We start from the raw sequence: 15,952 nt of genomic DNA, 5'->3' as shown, positions 1-15,952 counted from the left end.
TCGATTAATTTAACTATGTTACTTTTGTGCTACTATTTTATTTTTTTTAGATAATTAGTAAAGCGATGAATGTAATTGTTTGAATTTAATTATTTATAAACAATTTCAAATAAATACATTTAAATAGTTTTCTTGATAATTGAGAAAAATATTTTTACTCTACTTGAGTTATTTATAAGCCATGCGATATTCATGATTTTTTTTTTTCAATAATTGTTTATATAGTGTTTTATTAGATCGACAAACTTTTAAATATTTATACAATTATATTTCTCATAAGCCGTCATCGCTAGAATTATAAAATTAAAATAAGTGTAATTCTATAGATTTTTTTTTATGCATCCCAAGCTTAAAAATGTAACGAATTCAAATATATTCGCACGTAAAATAACGATTTTTCATCAAACCTATTTATACAACGAACTTATACAATATGTATTTTACAATAAATTGGTATTGATTCAAAAGTTAATAACAATAACATAATATATGTTATAGATAGATATTAATAATAATTAAATAAAAATAATACAATAAATGCAATGTTTACGGAAAAATTAATGAAATAAAATCAAGTAGATTACTTTAGAAAAAATATAAATAAATCATAAAATATATTTGGTAATACAGGCTGTCAGACCGTCTATACAGAAAATCGTTTTTCGTATGCAAATATTTATCATCGAATTCAAATTTAACACATATAGGTACATTACATTACAGAGACTTACTCAATGATGAGGTACATTCGAAATCTACTGCACAACATAGTGGTTACCAATTTAATTATCTTTTTTACCTCAAAATAAGGTTACTAATCACTTTTCCTTATTTTTTTGTACAGAGCAACCATTGCTGGAAAAAAGTTGTTTCTCGTACCAATACCAACTTTGTGTACATGATAAAAATTAGTATTATTAAAAATAATTATAGTTTAGGAATGCATAGACTTTAAGGAACGAATAAAAGCAAAATAATAATGTAAGTTCTTATAAAATGGTAGGTACGTACCAATCACCGGCTCCAGAAGCACTGACAGGCGTTTCTATTTTTTGCGCTGGATAATGTATTAACGAAACCGTGTCATCGGATTGTCTCGAGGCCAACTGTCACAAAATAAAAACACATCGCTTAGATATTTTTATCACAAAAGAGTTTTGTTTTTTTTTTCATCTTTTTTTAAACGGACAGCCTTTTGGACTGTAAATGATTCGAGTTCATAAATCTATATATATATAATATAATACATATTATACATATACTATATATATTATACATACCAACAGCCCTTTGTCGCCAAGCGTTACCATAATGACGGGAATGTGAGATATTAGCTTACAAACGATGTCTTTTGAACTATTCATTATGCGATCTCGTGTGTCGAATTCGTCGCTGCCGTTAATGGAAACTTTAATGGCGTAATTTACACGCACTTCAGCTGTAATGAAAAAACAGAATGAAATTCCCTTTGGTGTCTCTCACAAAGCGTTCAAAATTAGTATTCGATGATAAGGAAGTTGTCCATCGATTACTGTTGTACACTTATACGTACACACAACACCTCTGTGTCAAGCACGCGAGTTTGATAATGTTTAAACGGATAAAGAACAACTTATTTCGAAATCCATGGGAGCACAACGACGACAAAAGTCAAACTAAAGTTGATATAACGATAACCGTCGATTGACGTATCAACGAAAAAGCCTATCAGATTTGTAAAATTTAACTTTTATTGCTTTTTTTTTTGGTACCAAATAAATCCACAAAAATCGTGTCAGTACAACAAGAATTTACACGACACTAACGTTAGCGTTTAAATGTGATTACATTTTGATTTTTTTTTTTTTTACAGTGTTTCCATTACGATAAATTTGCTAATAAGGACTTTAGTCTTTTAAATTTATTTAAGCATTGTGAGATTCGCAATTATTTGACGTTTACAAAGATTCTTAAGTTACATGACAATATTGTACTGATAAAATGGTCTCGATCAAATTTTTCTCAATAGAATTGGCATCAATAACTCTGTAGATAAATGCTCGAAAAAAAAAACGTTTAATCGAGATCAAACATATCTATAGTATTATTCTTGACGAACAGCCCTCTGTGGTTTCGAAGATTACAGACTAAAAATTCCAGAAACCGCTTCTACTAAAATAAAAACTACATTCCAAACAAATACTAATACCAAAATAATGACTAAAAATCGGTGAAAAATGAATATTACATACAATTAAACACGAAACAAATGACAACTCTGCGTGCTTGTCAGAAACGCTCGGTGATGCATTATTATGCTTCTGGAGATTAATTTAAGTAACGGAAAATGTTTTATGGATTATGTTTCATGATCGTTCAAGAAAAATAACACACGACTTAGAATTCTGACATGTTAAATGTACCCCACGCATGTACACAATGCTTATGTATAAAATAATAATTTCACGATTTAATCATACAATAGCATATTATACCTATGTACTAAATATATTCCACGAGCATTAGATAAATAAATATAATAAATATGTATTGTGTTTGTATTTATAGTATACTACACTGTATATAACACCCGACTTATGAATATCTACTCCATTTCGCCAAGTTACAGAATATAGGTCAGAAATAAAGAATTATTATTAGCAACGATTTCGTAAACTAGCATAAAGGAATACTGTTTTTTTTTTTTTTTTTAAGATTGTATTGATTGGACAAACGAAAATTAATTAGTCGATTAAAATAAATTGGAACGCGCGTATAGCTTAAAACACAGCACCACCCTTTTGTCTTACAATACGGAACTCGGAAAATATTACGATTTATAATTTAACCGCGTTATGAGCAGATTAATACTATCTGTATACTGTTTCATATTTTATCGTTCCAATAAAATACTAAAACAACTGCTCAACAATTTACACGACTTAATAGCTTAACGCTGAGATTTTAGTATTCATATCGTAGGTAGGTATACCTTGATATGTATGGGTACATTCGCTGATGAATCCTGATAGACTGCTACGATGTATACTCTGGTACATGAGACGTCGAAAGGGAATCGTGTATTTTTTTCTTCGGGTGATCATTCAAATGTAATGTAATATAGTATGACATGTACAAACAACGTGACAAAATTAAAACGTATCTGTCGACACGTTCCTAATACAACCACAGTGACCCATCAATAATAAACTGTATACTTTATGACTGGCATTAACGGTTTTATGTACTCACTAGTTAATCGGTACTTAAACGTAAAACTGAGTTTGTCGAGTTCATTTTATATTATGAGATGGTTCGGAAAATCCTTAATGTTGTAATGGGTGTACCTCGTTTATGCACAAACATAATATTATATGTTTTCTTTTCAGCTCGATTGTTTACCCAACCATTAGTTGTATTGTTCGTTTGGGACACAGAGTGTAGACGACGCGAACCCATTATTCAATATCAAAACATATTTTTCTTACTGGTTACATCGTATAATAATACATTAATTTAAAAAATAATAAATGCATAATTATTTTTGTTAAATCCAATGGTAAAACATATTAAGTACATAAAAATAGTAAAACATAATATTGACAGTATATATGATGTAAGGCCAAAGTGCTATCACTGAAACCCAAAAGTACAAAATTACATTAATGAAATCGTGATTTTTTTCTTTTTTTTTATTTATGTATAATCATACTGTAATAGTACACGCGTACGTTTCTTATATCTTAAATATATTCTTGAATTATTTTTATTATTATTATAAATCTCTGAAACTATTATTCAATTATTAAAGAACTATTGTTATCGCAATATTAATAATAATTTTCTATATTTATTATTTATTATAATTTTTATTTTAGTTGACTCTTCCTACATATTATATCTATTATTGTAAGTAGACATTACAATAAATAAATAAACTGCTGTGCTGCTCAAAATGCTATTTATATATAAATACTTATATGTATTATTATTATTATTATTATATATGTAACTGTGAAAAGAATTTCCTGTTTTTTGCTGTTTATTTTCCAATATTTTAACTGGCAACACGATAATTTAGTAAAGGAAAAAAGTAATAAATTAACAAACGAATTTTTGCATAATTTGTGTTCGTAAACATTTAAAAATAAAAAGATTTATACTTAATTTTTTACCGGAATTTTGATCACTACAAGGTCTAAAATATGTAATCAAACGCTTTAATTTTCTCATATTCGAACATAAATTATAACCCCATACACAGTGTTACTTAGGTATGTGTAATGTGTATAATAAAGAAGATAAGGTCCAAGTATGGATTATTTCGGTATAATATCTAGGGCGTAATATTTAAATAATCCTTAATGACGCTAATCGAATAATATAGTCGAAAAATACAGTAACCCTCAAACGTGTACCTATACGATTTTAGTAATGAGATTACATTAAACACAAAACATAGTACGTTCATATTATAATGAGGTATTACCGGTATTGGTGGACAATAACTCTGCAAATGTTCAGTTTTTAGTTACATCATATTAGGCATTCTATTCAGACGAAAAATATTTTTAACAATATTGTAATTATAAGTGTCTACAATAAGAATGGATTTTCAATTTGTATTCATTTTAAAAATTAGTCAAATTATATGATTTCACTCTGCGACATTCTACAGTTATAATTGTTTACTGGTACATACTACGGTTGTTTATATAACGTTGACTATAAAAATTATGAATAAATCATTACCAAGTATTCGCAGTTTGCACTACGTTTAAAATATACTGATTTTTTAAAATTAAAATTCATATGTCAATGAACTTTTCTGGAATTAAATAATTTTGCGTTTTGATATATTAATTTACAACAAATTTCAACAAGTTTCAAACAATGTCCAACAAGTCCATTTAAACATTATTGGATATGTTTAGGAAAGTTCGGTTAACATTGTAATGCCAAATTCACGCCCCTTGTATTACCTCCACGAAACTCCCCTGTGACAGACAGTTGTTTCACAATCGTTTTAATTTTAAAAGCTGCAATTTAATTTTTAATTAATAAAAAAAAAACAGACAAAATAGATTCGTTCAAACTTCGAGTTGATGATATATTTTAATCATTTTACTATTAAGAAATTACATTAAATTAAATTTGACAATATTATTTTTAAACAAAAATAAATTTTTCGTGTTTTAAATTTTGAATATAGCTAAGAAGTTGTAAATTTTACAAAACTGTGCTATTTTTACAAAAAAACAATTTTTAGAACAAAAAATTACTCTAAAACATACCTTACTTTATAATTTTTGCGCTAAACATCTGTTCTCGTACAATTAAAAAGATTAATAATTACAAGAAGATTTAATTTTTGTTTTTTATTAAATGGCTATTTTTCATTTTGCTAGGTGGATAGTCAGTTATTAAAAATGATTTAATATTTAAAATTGTACCGTCTTATTCGTATATATACGAGTAATAATGTCTAGATAAAATAATTAATGTTACAGTTTAAACATAATAGTTTTATTATTTTTTTCTTAATTTTTTATTTAAAGACTATAATATTGTAAATGATCTAAAATATAAATAAGTCATTCAAATTTTTATTTTATGTGATTAATTAAAATTACATTTATTAAAATGTTAGTATATTTGATAGGTATAATTTTTTTACATTAATTTTTGATTCACTATTTAAAAAACAATTTGTTAGATGTTTATTTTATTTTAAATAATAAAATAAATTAGGATTAAACTTTGCATTATTATACTTCTGTGTTTAAATAAGCAGAGAAATATAGCTACTATATTATAATCATTTTATAGACGTTTTTGAGGGGTAGAATCAACTTTTTTAATTTAAAAATAAACGGTTTTTCATTGTTATTGACAAACCAAAAATAAAAACTTAAAACTTCGAATGAAGTTTGAATTTCAAGGACCCTATAAAATTTAAATTATATTTATTTTTTATTTTTCTCATTTCTCTATCTCTGCCTTGCTCTCTCCCCTTTAAAAAATCTTCTACTATTGTTCACAATCGAAATAATTGTAATGCTTTTATAGTTCCGAGTGATTTCAGAATAACTCATTCGCTATAAACCGCTGATGGAAGACAATACGTCGCTATTGTACATGCATCTACACGCTGGCTCTTGACGTCTGAGTGGTATTCATGTAAGAAGTTTTGGTACATTAATCATTGACGACGTTGTTCGTCGTCAAGAAAGAGAAATGTAGTGTACATGGTATATACCGTTGGGGAGTACACAAATGAAAAACAAAAATCTTGCGGAAAACATTTTGTCAAAACATATTCCAGCGACGGTGTGGTACTGTACGTACTGGGTACGCCTGTATATTATATCCGTTGAAATAATTGTTAGGTAATCAAAACTTTACATTTATCCGAAGTAGAAAACAAATCTGTTCGGTTCATCAAAACATAAATTTTAAATATTAAAGTACTGCTCAGTCTTGCTGAATTAGACGGGCTTCCACAGAGAGGTAAGTTAGAATTTTTAAAATTTACGCACGCTGTACACTTATTTTGTAAATCGTTTTCATTCTGTTTTCTAACTTGTATGACAATTAACGTATTATATAAACATACCAATAAACCACGTACATATTAGACAAATCAAAATTAATTTTAAAATTGATTATGTAAAGAATCAATCAATTTCAGATTAAAAATAATTTATTGTCACGGTTGTTAAGTGCTTTTTGATGGGTCGTAGGTACTTTTAAAATCATTTTTACTATGCATCTATAATTTTGTTGGCGATGTGCGACTGACGGGTCGAGTGGAAAATATATAGTTATTGAATTATTGCATACACAAAGATGATATAATATATCAATATGAATGTAAAACCATGAATTTTAGTTTCATATCTGCTCCATCGCAGCATCGAAATGTTAAACAGCATCGAGTAAAAATCAACTTCATCTAGATGGTTGTATGACTACAGTGCTGCGATGAGTGGAAGATAAATTACTGAATACATTTAATCGTCAATAACACCAGTCAGTGAAGTATATGGAAAAATAGACGAAAACATTTATTTAAATATCTATTAAAAATGAGATCCTATTTATCGATTTTCCACGTAATAAAACCTTTATGATTACATTGGACTATAATATTAAAGAATATATTATGTTTATTTCCATTATATATATTTCCAATAAAAAATAATAAAATAAATATTATTCAGATTTCAAATACCTACTTACTTGCTTACGTGCAAAGAATAGCCGAGTACGATAATACAACCATTTCAAAAACTATTACACATTTGAATTATTTGCATTATCATACTACTTTTTTTCAACATGTTACCTTTTGCCTATGCCATTATACTGATTTATGTCACACACAGCTGTTTTATACAAATGTCAGATATTAGTATTAGGAATTTCCAAACTTAATTTCTGACTAATATAAAGTGAAACACAACATATCTAATTGACATAAATAGTGAAATATTAATAATGAAGTACTTATTATAACTTTCAATACGTTGGCAGTTGGCAGGAATAAATAATATTGGTTGAAGATTGACGGCGCTGATGGTTAAATGTAAATCATAACTATGAAACACTAGATAGAATTATTATATTTTTGAACAGTTCATAGTTTTAAAATAAATTACTAGCAGTTTACTAATTAATATATATATAATTTTTTTTCTCTCATTAAAAACTATACTTGTATATCCTTTCCAACTCACTCAAGTAAAGTTAAAAAGTTGTTTATATACAAGTTATACAACTTAACAGTTAACGGCCGTTCTTGATTAGAGATGTATAGTCTTATTAAATCTCAAAGAAATTTATGTAGCTTCTCATTTTTAATTTAATAAGAATATAGCCAACGTATAATAGAATTTTTGAAAAGAGTTCATTAATTTTTTTTTAATATATCAAGTAATCCTTTTCTTTCATATTGTAAATCTTATTTAATTAGTCAAGTTATACGCAAAATATATTTTTATTATTCTATTTAGCAATTGGTTTTAATCAAAATGAATCAAAATCTAAAACGTTTTTACTGGAAAAAACAAAATAATAAATCATAATATGATATTAATCCAAAATATTAACTGAAATATTTTATAAAAACATTGAATAAAAAATAAGTATTATTCGTTTGTTGAATAATTAAAACCGTATTTTACTTTTCTAAGGATCGTATTAAAAAAATTATTGAAAATTAAAATCACGAATTTATTGTTAAATAAATGACCCTAAGTGTAAACAATATGACATTTGTACAATAAATATACAGCCACAGTATTTATAAGGTCATAAATAATGTTTTATACTATGTGAAGTAACCCTTAAAATATAAATACGTAGATATCATTCAAAATTTTTAGTTATTGTTCCGTACAATAAATGTAGACTACAATAGGATTATTACATCGAATTATATACAAAACATGTCAAGAATACATTAGTCACAAACCAACGGTCAATATATATATATATTATTATTATTACATGTATATATATTTAAAATTGTTTATTTTATGAAAAAATGAGATAAAAGTAGTAATAATAATATATTTTTGAAGATTTTATTTTTGGCAACAATCTATGATGGGTAAACTACAACATAACTTATCGTGTAATAACTCTAATATAGGTATAAAAATAATTATTTTTGTGAATTCGTATCAACAATAGCGTACACTTAATATATTTTATAAAATTAATACTTTGCCGTCAAATATTAACGGTTTTGAATTTAGTAATAAATACAATTTTCAATAGGGATACTCCGTAACGCCATGTTTTCCACAAACAGAATACAAATGTATTCCAATAAAAAAAAATGACACGTTCAATAGAAATATGAAATCATAATTTAAATACATATATATACGATACATATATATATATCGTTTTTGAGCCAATTTATTTTTCTGACACTTCACTTAATATATATATATATATATATATGTAATGAAAAATACACGGGAGAGTAATCATGATATTTCGATCTCCGATTGGCGACGAAAACCCACAATTCTTTTGCTGTCAGGGATTTGTAAGAAGTCTGTGGTTTGTTTATCGATAACGGCACTTTCACGACTTATCCCCGCATCTTCGTTGATTTCCGTTTTCTTTTTAACTCGTATAAACGATTTTAACGATTACCTCACCAATACGCTGTACACACAAATATATTCTGCAGTATCCCACACACACGTTAGGCTGTGCAAATTTTAAAACCGTGGTATTCCTTTGTATTCTTTTCCGCACAGATTCGAACATAAAATGTTGTCTTATGTTATATTGTGTTAAGCTATAGGTGTATGATAAGACTACGAATGTGCCCCTTCATTGCCATTGTCCGCTCACTTTAGAACACCGATACCGGCGATACCAATATTTGATTTTAATTTTTAACATACCTAAGAAAAATATACTACTTTGGAATATGAAATTGATAATGAACGTTGTCACCAAAAAAAGTAAAAACTTAAAATGTCATGTCAAGTTTCACTGATAACAATAAAAAAATTGTAAAAATTATAAGTATATTTTTTTAAATACAATTATTGCAATTCAATAACTTCAATTATCTAAAATAGATTATTATAAAAATGTCATAATACTTTGAAAAAAAAATATCGGTTTACATAGATATAAAAGGACCCTTTTTAATAGTTGACCGGACAGTTGTAAATAAATATTATTGGGCTATTAATTTCACAAAGATGGCTCAGGCGAAAGTTACGGTATTGTTATATCAGGTTTTAAGTCTGTTATAAACTATTGTATACAATATACAATATTACTCGTAGATAATCGTATCATTATAATAAAACATTAAAAACGGTCAATGCCAAATTTGTCTGTTTTTAAATATTGTTTAGTTAGAATACATAACACGGTTTCCACGTACCTATTATATTTTCAAGTCGGCGAAAAAAAATAAACCTGAAAATAAACGCAACATGACGTATGTATCTTTTATATATCATTCTCACGGGAAAATTATGGTTTCTAGTGAATTGTCTAAAAAATACATACATGTACCTATGTCTCACTGCGTCTTTCCTCAAACATTCCCGCCTGCCTATTAATATACTCTTCTACTCACTTTTTAAGTAGTCTTTAAAACTTACATAACTATATTCATACTTAATGCAAATAAGTAGTTTAACTTTTAAAATATTAACATAAATTAACTCTATAACTCTAAATAAAGCCATCTCAACTTTGTTAAAAACATAAAACAAATATTATAATTTTTTTTTAATTTTTTAATTCAGGTTATTTAGTAAATTATACAATATACATTTAAGTTAATAATATTTTTGGCTGTCAAATACAGTAGAAATAATATAAAATTAAATTTCTAAAATATCGATTATAAAAATTTTATAAATAAAATTATTGACGTGGAAACATTTATTGGGATAGATATACGTCTGTATTTTCATCGGTACATGAAATATAGTATTAGTACAATGGTAGTATAGCTTCTAAATATATATATATATATATATACATGATAAAATCTATATCAATTTCAATTCTCAAATAATTTGAATCACAATTAAGCATTTGCATGAAACAACTGAGATAACTTACATATTATTATATTAATATAATGATTTTCAATATTTTATATCATACAACTACTTATAAACTATATATTATATTAGTGTTTTTAAATTGTTTATTAAACAGATTCATTAACTTTTTATAACATTTATTAAAATGTATTAATAATAATATTTATACTATTTATATTTGGTTATTAATGTAGCACTACTTCCTAGAAAATAAACAAATTGTGCATTGTTTGATCGTCAAAATAATTCATGTGCAATACAATGTCTTATGCGTAACTAATTTAAATAAGTAAATAAAACAATGATAAAAGCCCTTAGCCATTTAGCAAATATACATAACAGCGAGAGGCACTAAAGGGAACAGCTAGTTAATCACTTGGAATTACAATAATATAAAATATATTGTAAACAACTAAAACTTTTGTGGTGAGGAATGACAAAACATGTACCTAATAATAGAATTTTGTTTTTAATTTGAACATTTTTAAAAGAAAATCTATCTTCCTAAGCAAATTGATATCATTATTATTATATAATTAAAAATTATTAAATGTTAATATTTTTAAAATGAGTAATATAAATCAAATAAATAATTTGTAAAAATATTTTTATTATTTTTATAAAATAAACATTGGTATATTATATTAAGTAGGTACCTAATAATTACTTGATTAACGGTCATCTTTTTTTTAATTATTGCTTTTGAAAACCGCAGAAAATAATTTATGTGAAAAAAAATATTTAAAAAGAACGTGTTGCAATTAATTAAAATTATTTTTACTATTTTTATAATTTATAGCCTTAAAAAAATAAATTAAGGAGTAAATTATTGATATACAAAATAAAAATATATTTTATGAAAATATTACAATGATTATTTTTTTTAACACTTTAAAAATTATGTAATTTAATAAAAAAAAAAGTGAGGAATATTAAGTACGTGCAAACAATGATTTTATGTAAAACTGGCAACTACAATCAATGTTTATTACGGTGCATTGAAAATGTGTGACTCCAAATTCATAATAGTAAAAACACTTAAAAACCAAATAAATATTAAAATCAAAAACATGTGTGTTAAAATATATTATGTACGTGATTATTCGAGAACTAACTAAAAAACTATGTTAAAACATAATAATGATTACCTGGAAGTTTTTTTGATATTTCTTGTAGCTCTTTTAAGTTTGGAGACATAAAGGAAAGCGCTTTCCACATATCCGAATAGAATGGCTTGGAAGCCACAGCAATGTCAGTTGTTTCAAAGTATACTGCAGAATATAACAAATCACAAATCACTAGAGAAACTATAGTATATCCAAAATAGATTTACTCCGTTTTAGACAACCGGACCCTTACCTGGTATGTTTTCCTCGTTACAAAATCCAATTACAAATTCCATTGTCTCCGGACAAACATTACCATCGATAACCACAAGCGGACTCTGATACAACGAATCAATGTTTTTCTTGATCTTTCAACGCGGAATAATGATAACAATATCGACGATGCGATTCGTGAAATAATAATTATACAAATTATATAAAAATAAAAACCTATCATAAAAGACGAATAATCGATAGAGTTAGACTATGACAATTGCCAGATGTAATAATACCATGTTTTTTTATGCGCGGTAAAAACTTACATGGTAAAGCACAAACACAAATAAATTCATTATAAGATTATTAAGCGTAAAAAGCTTCCAGCAATAAAATTGCCGAATTTGAATAAAATTGAATAAATTAGCATTATTAATAAAAATTAAGACATTTACTTAATAATTTAAAACTATTAATAGTATAACATATTATACTTTACAACCCTTAATATTCTGACCTACTTGAGTTCGACCATACAAGTAACTTATTAGTAGCAACTTTTATAAAATTGTTTTAATACAGTTTTTACCGCAGCGATCTATGACCATTGAGCATATAACTGAAAAGAAATCCACGGAATTGGATTTTTTTTAATATTTAAAATTAATTTTATGTTAAATATAAATATACCAGATTACCTAAATTAATCTTAAATAATATTGGAAATATGTGAACTTTAAAATGTTATTGAGTTTGTAACATGAATAGAAGTAAAATTATGTTGTATTACTTAAGGAGTGTCCTATAGTGATCGTGATATACAAATATCTGTATTTCGAACGAGAACCCTTTTTTTATTGTAAATTATTAAGTGAATAACTTTTTTGAGCATTTTAATGAAACTTATTCAAAATTCAAGCTTGTAGTCTCTGAGTTGTTAAAATATTTACACTAAAGATAAAAGTCCTTAAAAACAGTTTTCAAAAATATAAAATACATACAACATTGGATACAGTATTTATTTTAGTTTTCGACTGTAATTACAAATTATAAATTTTTGATAGATTAATAATAATTAATAACATTTTCAAATTACCACAGCATCTATAGTACCCCAAATCACAGAACTATCATTCTTAATAAACAGTGTTAAATAAGTCAAAAACTATAAGTTGAAATTTCGAATCCAATACGTCGATATTTTAAGAAAAATTATCCAATAAATATTCACAGTTGGAAATAGGGTTTTTATTTTAAAACAGAAGTTCTTACTACAGTGGGATACTGTTTAAGCAGTACAAGTCATGTTCAAATCTTAAGAATTTTTAAACAGGGTCTTTAATTATACAAAAAACTTTCGAAATTCAGATTTCCAATGACTGCATTATTAAAGGAAAAAATAGATCAACGTAAAGATGTATTTTTTTGATTATTATTATTGATCTAAGTCGCAAACACTACAAGGAGTATAAACTTAAAAGAGTAATAAAAATCAAGCATAGCTATAAAATTATTTGCTTACAATCCTCATCATGTGTTAATTATTTTTTTAATTGAACGTTAAGCATTAATGATTTAAAAATGAAATATAATTAATTAAAAGTGACTTTGACACGCTAACAGTTATTGTACTAATACCGAAATTGATTGTTTTAGAACTATGAGATAAATGTAAGTTATAACTATTAGCAATTTAAAAATATATAATGGGACATTGTGTTTCATTTGATTCGACTTGATCTTCAAATTGTAAACTTTTCGATAAAATTAATTGAAAATAAACTTTCGAGTAATTGTATTCTACATTGTTATTTATTTGTACGATGATCGTATTTGACAACTTTCTAGATGAATTTCTTTTAATTTTTATTTAGCTTCACAATAAATAATAAGACAATTTTATTATTATAAACTAAACGTAATATACAAAATATTAAGTACCAAATAATTCGTTTTAAATTCGTAGTCCACTAAGTAAATATTATTTCAGACAATAAAAGTAATTATAAAAACTTTAATTTTTATCAAGTCATTAAGTTTAAACGAATGTTTTACTACCTACTTAGATTTATTTGAATAACACTCGCATTATTTTTGTTATAATCATAAAAACTAAAGTAAATAAACTTTTAATTTCCTTACACTTAAAGATATAATACCTATGCGAATAAGTATAAGGAGAGTATGTATTATGTATATAAATATATATATAGGTTTTTTAAGAAATTAAATTAAATGTAAAATAAGTGGCTGCATATTTTATTGTTTTAATATCTACATAATCAATTATAAGTTATAATTTAAGTTACATTATAATATATATATATATATATGTATAATTGGCACTCGGATTAAATACAGACTAAAAAATGTGTTTATCGAGATTTAAAATCATAGGAATTGTATTTATTAAAATTTAAATATCTATTAAAAATTATTGTCCATTTTATTATATACACTAACTACTATTATTGTAAATTGAAATACATGTAATCTTACATTAAAATAATATGAAATACAATGTAAGTAATAATCATTGCCGATGAAGTTGCGAAAAAAAGATTAATAATAAAAAAATATGTATATTATATTATTATATATTATTATGTATATATGGATATACATGTTATACATGAATATTGAATATGTATCGTTAATAAAATCATATGGTAATTTGACATTTAATATTTTATTTAAATTAATTTTATGGAATTCATTGATTTTTTTTTTTTTGATTTTCATATTGTATGATAAATCAAAATATGTTTAAAAAGAAACTAACTTCTTAATTTCTATTTTCTATTATTACAACATAAATAAAACACTATAAATTAATAAAGCCCTAAAACTAATGGTTTTAATTGAGTAATCCGGTACTCGATGTAGTCAAAACAATTAAAATATTAACGTGACGATTAAAGTAGTTCAATCACACCGGCCGTATCAAGAAACTCAATTAACATAGGGAACAACTTATTCGACTGAGAATTTCAGGTATACTAAGTATCTATCTACCTAACGTGCGATTACCTCGCGTGCCCAGTATTAAATCATTTCGATAATATTTCAAAAGGAATTAAATTACAAATTATAATCTAACATGAACCAAAATTACCAAGTCAATAGATATGCGTTTGTGGCATTCCATGTCGCCGATGCAGGCCATGCAATCGCCATGCCGGTCCTGGAACACCACGCACCAAGACGTCGTCTGATCGCCGGCAACGACGATCTTGTCTGTGTTCTATAAAAACGGTGTTGATGGTATAGAAAACGTGTTAGATATAACGGCGCGGATGAAAAAATAATACGAACTATGTGGTCGAGCGATTTGATTATCGCATCGCCGTTCGAGTCGTCTCCGACAGCGGACAAGAAACAGACATCGTGTCCGAACCGGCCCAAAGCGTCCGCTATATTTCTTCCGACCCCGCCGCTGACGCGTTTCATTTGACCCGCCAACATACGACCGTCCAACTGAAACATAACATGTGCACGTGATTATATTAAAAATCAATATCGTTGTACATATCACAATTCGTATAACATTATTGTACTGTTTATTCATATTGAATATATCCAAAGAATATCCGACGGATGTGTGTTCTGCTCACACAGTTACACGACGTATGTTTTAATTGAGCTAATCTTGAAAAGTACATTCACTCGATAAATGTGCACACGTGCAGTTTTGCAAAACTATGAATTCTCATTAAATATACAATGCCAAACGAAGATTTGTTCAGTTTGTAGAAGCTTTCCATTTGTACGATTCCGACTAGTTATTATTAAATAACGTTCAGCGAATATGTCGCGTGGATATGATTCACTTTCGGGCCCTCTGTAGTGCATATTATTAGCATAGTTATAATCAAAATAAATACGTTAACAAACAATGTGTTGCCTTCAGAAACAAACAAATAGATACGAACAATCGATTAATAAAAAAACAATTTAAAACACATTTTGTGTATAAAAATATAATGAAATACTCAGAAATTTCAATAGTTTATATTGTTATATAGTTAAAAACTTAACGCGATTCAATTATTA

General features: G+C 26.2%; 1 protein-coding gene across 5 annotated transcripts in view; it reads right to left on the bottom strand.

Moving 5' to 3' along the window:
* LOC113549185 (pseudouridine-metabolizing bifunctional protein C1861.05) overlaps window positions 1–15,952 on the bottom strand; it is a 193,171-nt gene that overhangs the window by 100,477 nt on the left and 76,742 nt on the right. For all 5 annotated transcript variants that reach the window (XR_003404914.1, XR_003404913.1, XM_026950371.1 and 2 more), the window contains exons 9-14: window positions 15,215–15,376; window positions 15,015–15,143; window positions 11,937–12,051; window positions 11,726–11,848; window positions 1,281–1,438; window positions 1,012–1,106 (exon numbers count right to left, since the gene is read on the bottom strand). Coding sequence is in view for 3 of the 5 variants with exons in the window: in XM_026950371.1 (XP_026806172.1) it covers window positions 1,012–1,106; window positions 1,281–1,438; window positions 11,726–11,848; window positions 11,937–12,051; window positions 15,015–15,143; window positions 15,215–15,376 (782 nt within the window). In the remaining 2 variants the exon portion in view is untranslated. The remainder of the gene's footprint in view (window positions 1–1,011; window positions 1,107–1,280; window positions 1,439–11,725; window positions 11,849–11,936; window positions 12,052–15,014; window positions 15,144–15,214; window positions 15,377–15,952) is intronic.

The sequence above is a fragment of the Rhopalosiphum maidis genome, chromosome 4 (assembly GCF_003676215.2).
Source record: "Rhopalosiphum maidis isolate BTI-1 chromosome 4, ASM367621v3, whole genome shotgun sequence".
Classification (NCBI taxonomy): Eukaryota; Metazoa; Arthropoda; class Insecta; order Hemiptera; family Aphididae; genus Rhopalosiphum; species Rhopalosiphum maidis.
The sequence above is the reverse complement of the archived record's forward strand: the minus strand, read 5'-3'. Positions and strand labels throughout refer to the sequence as shown.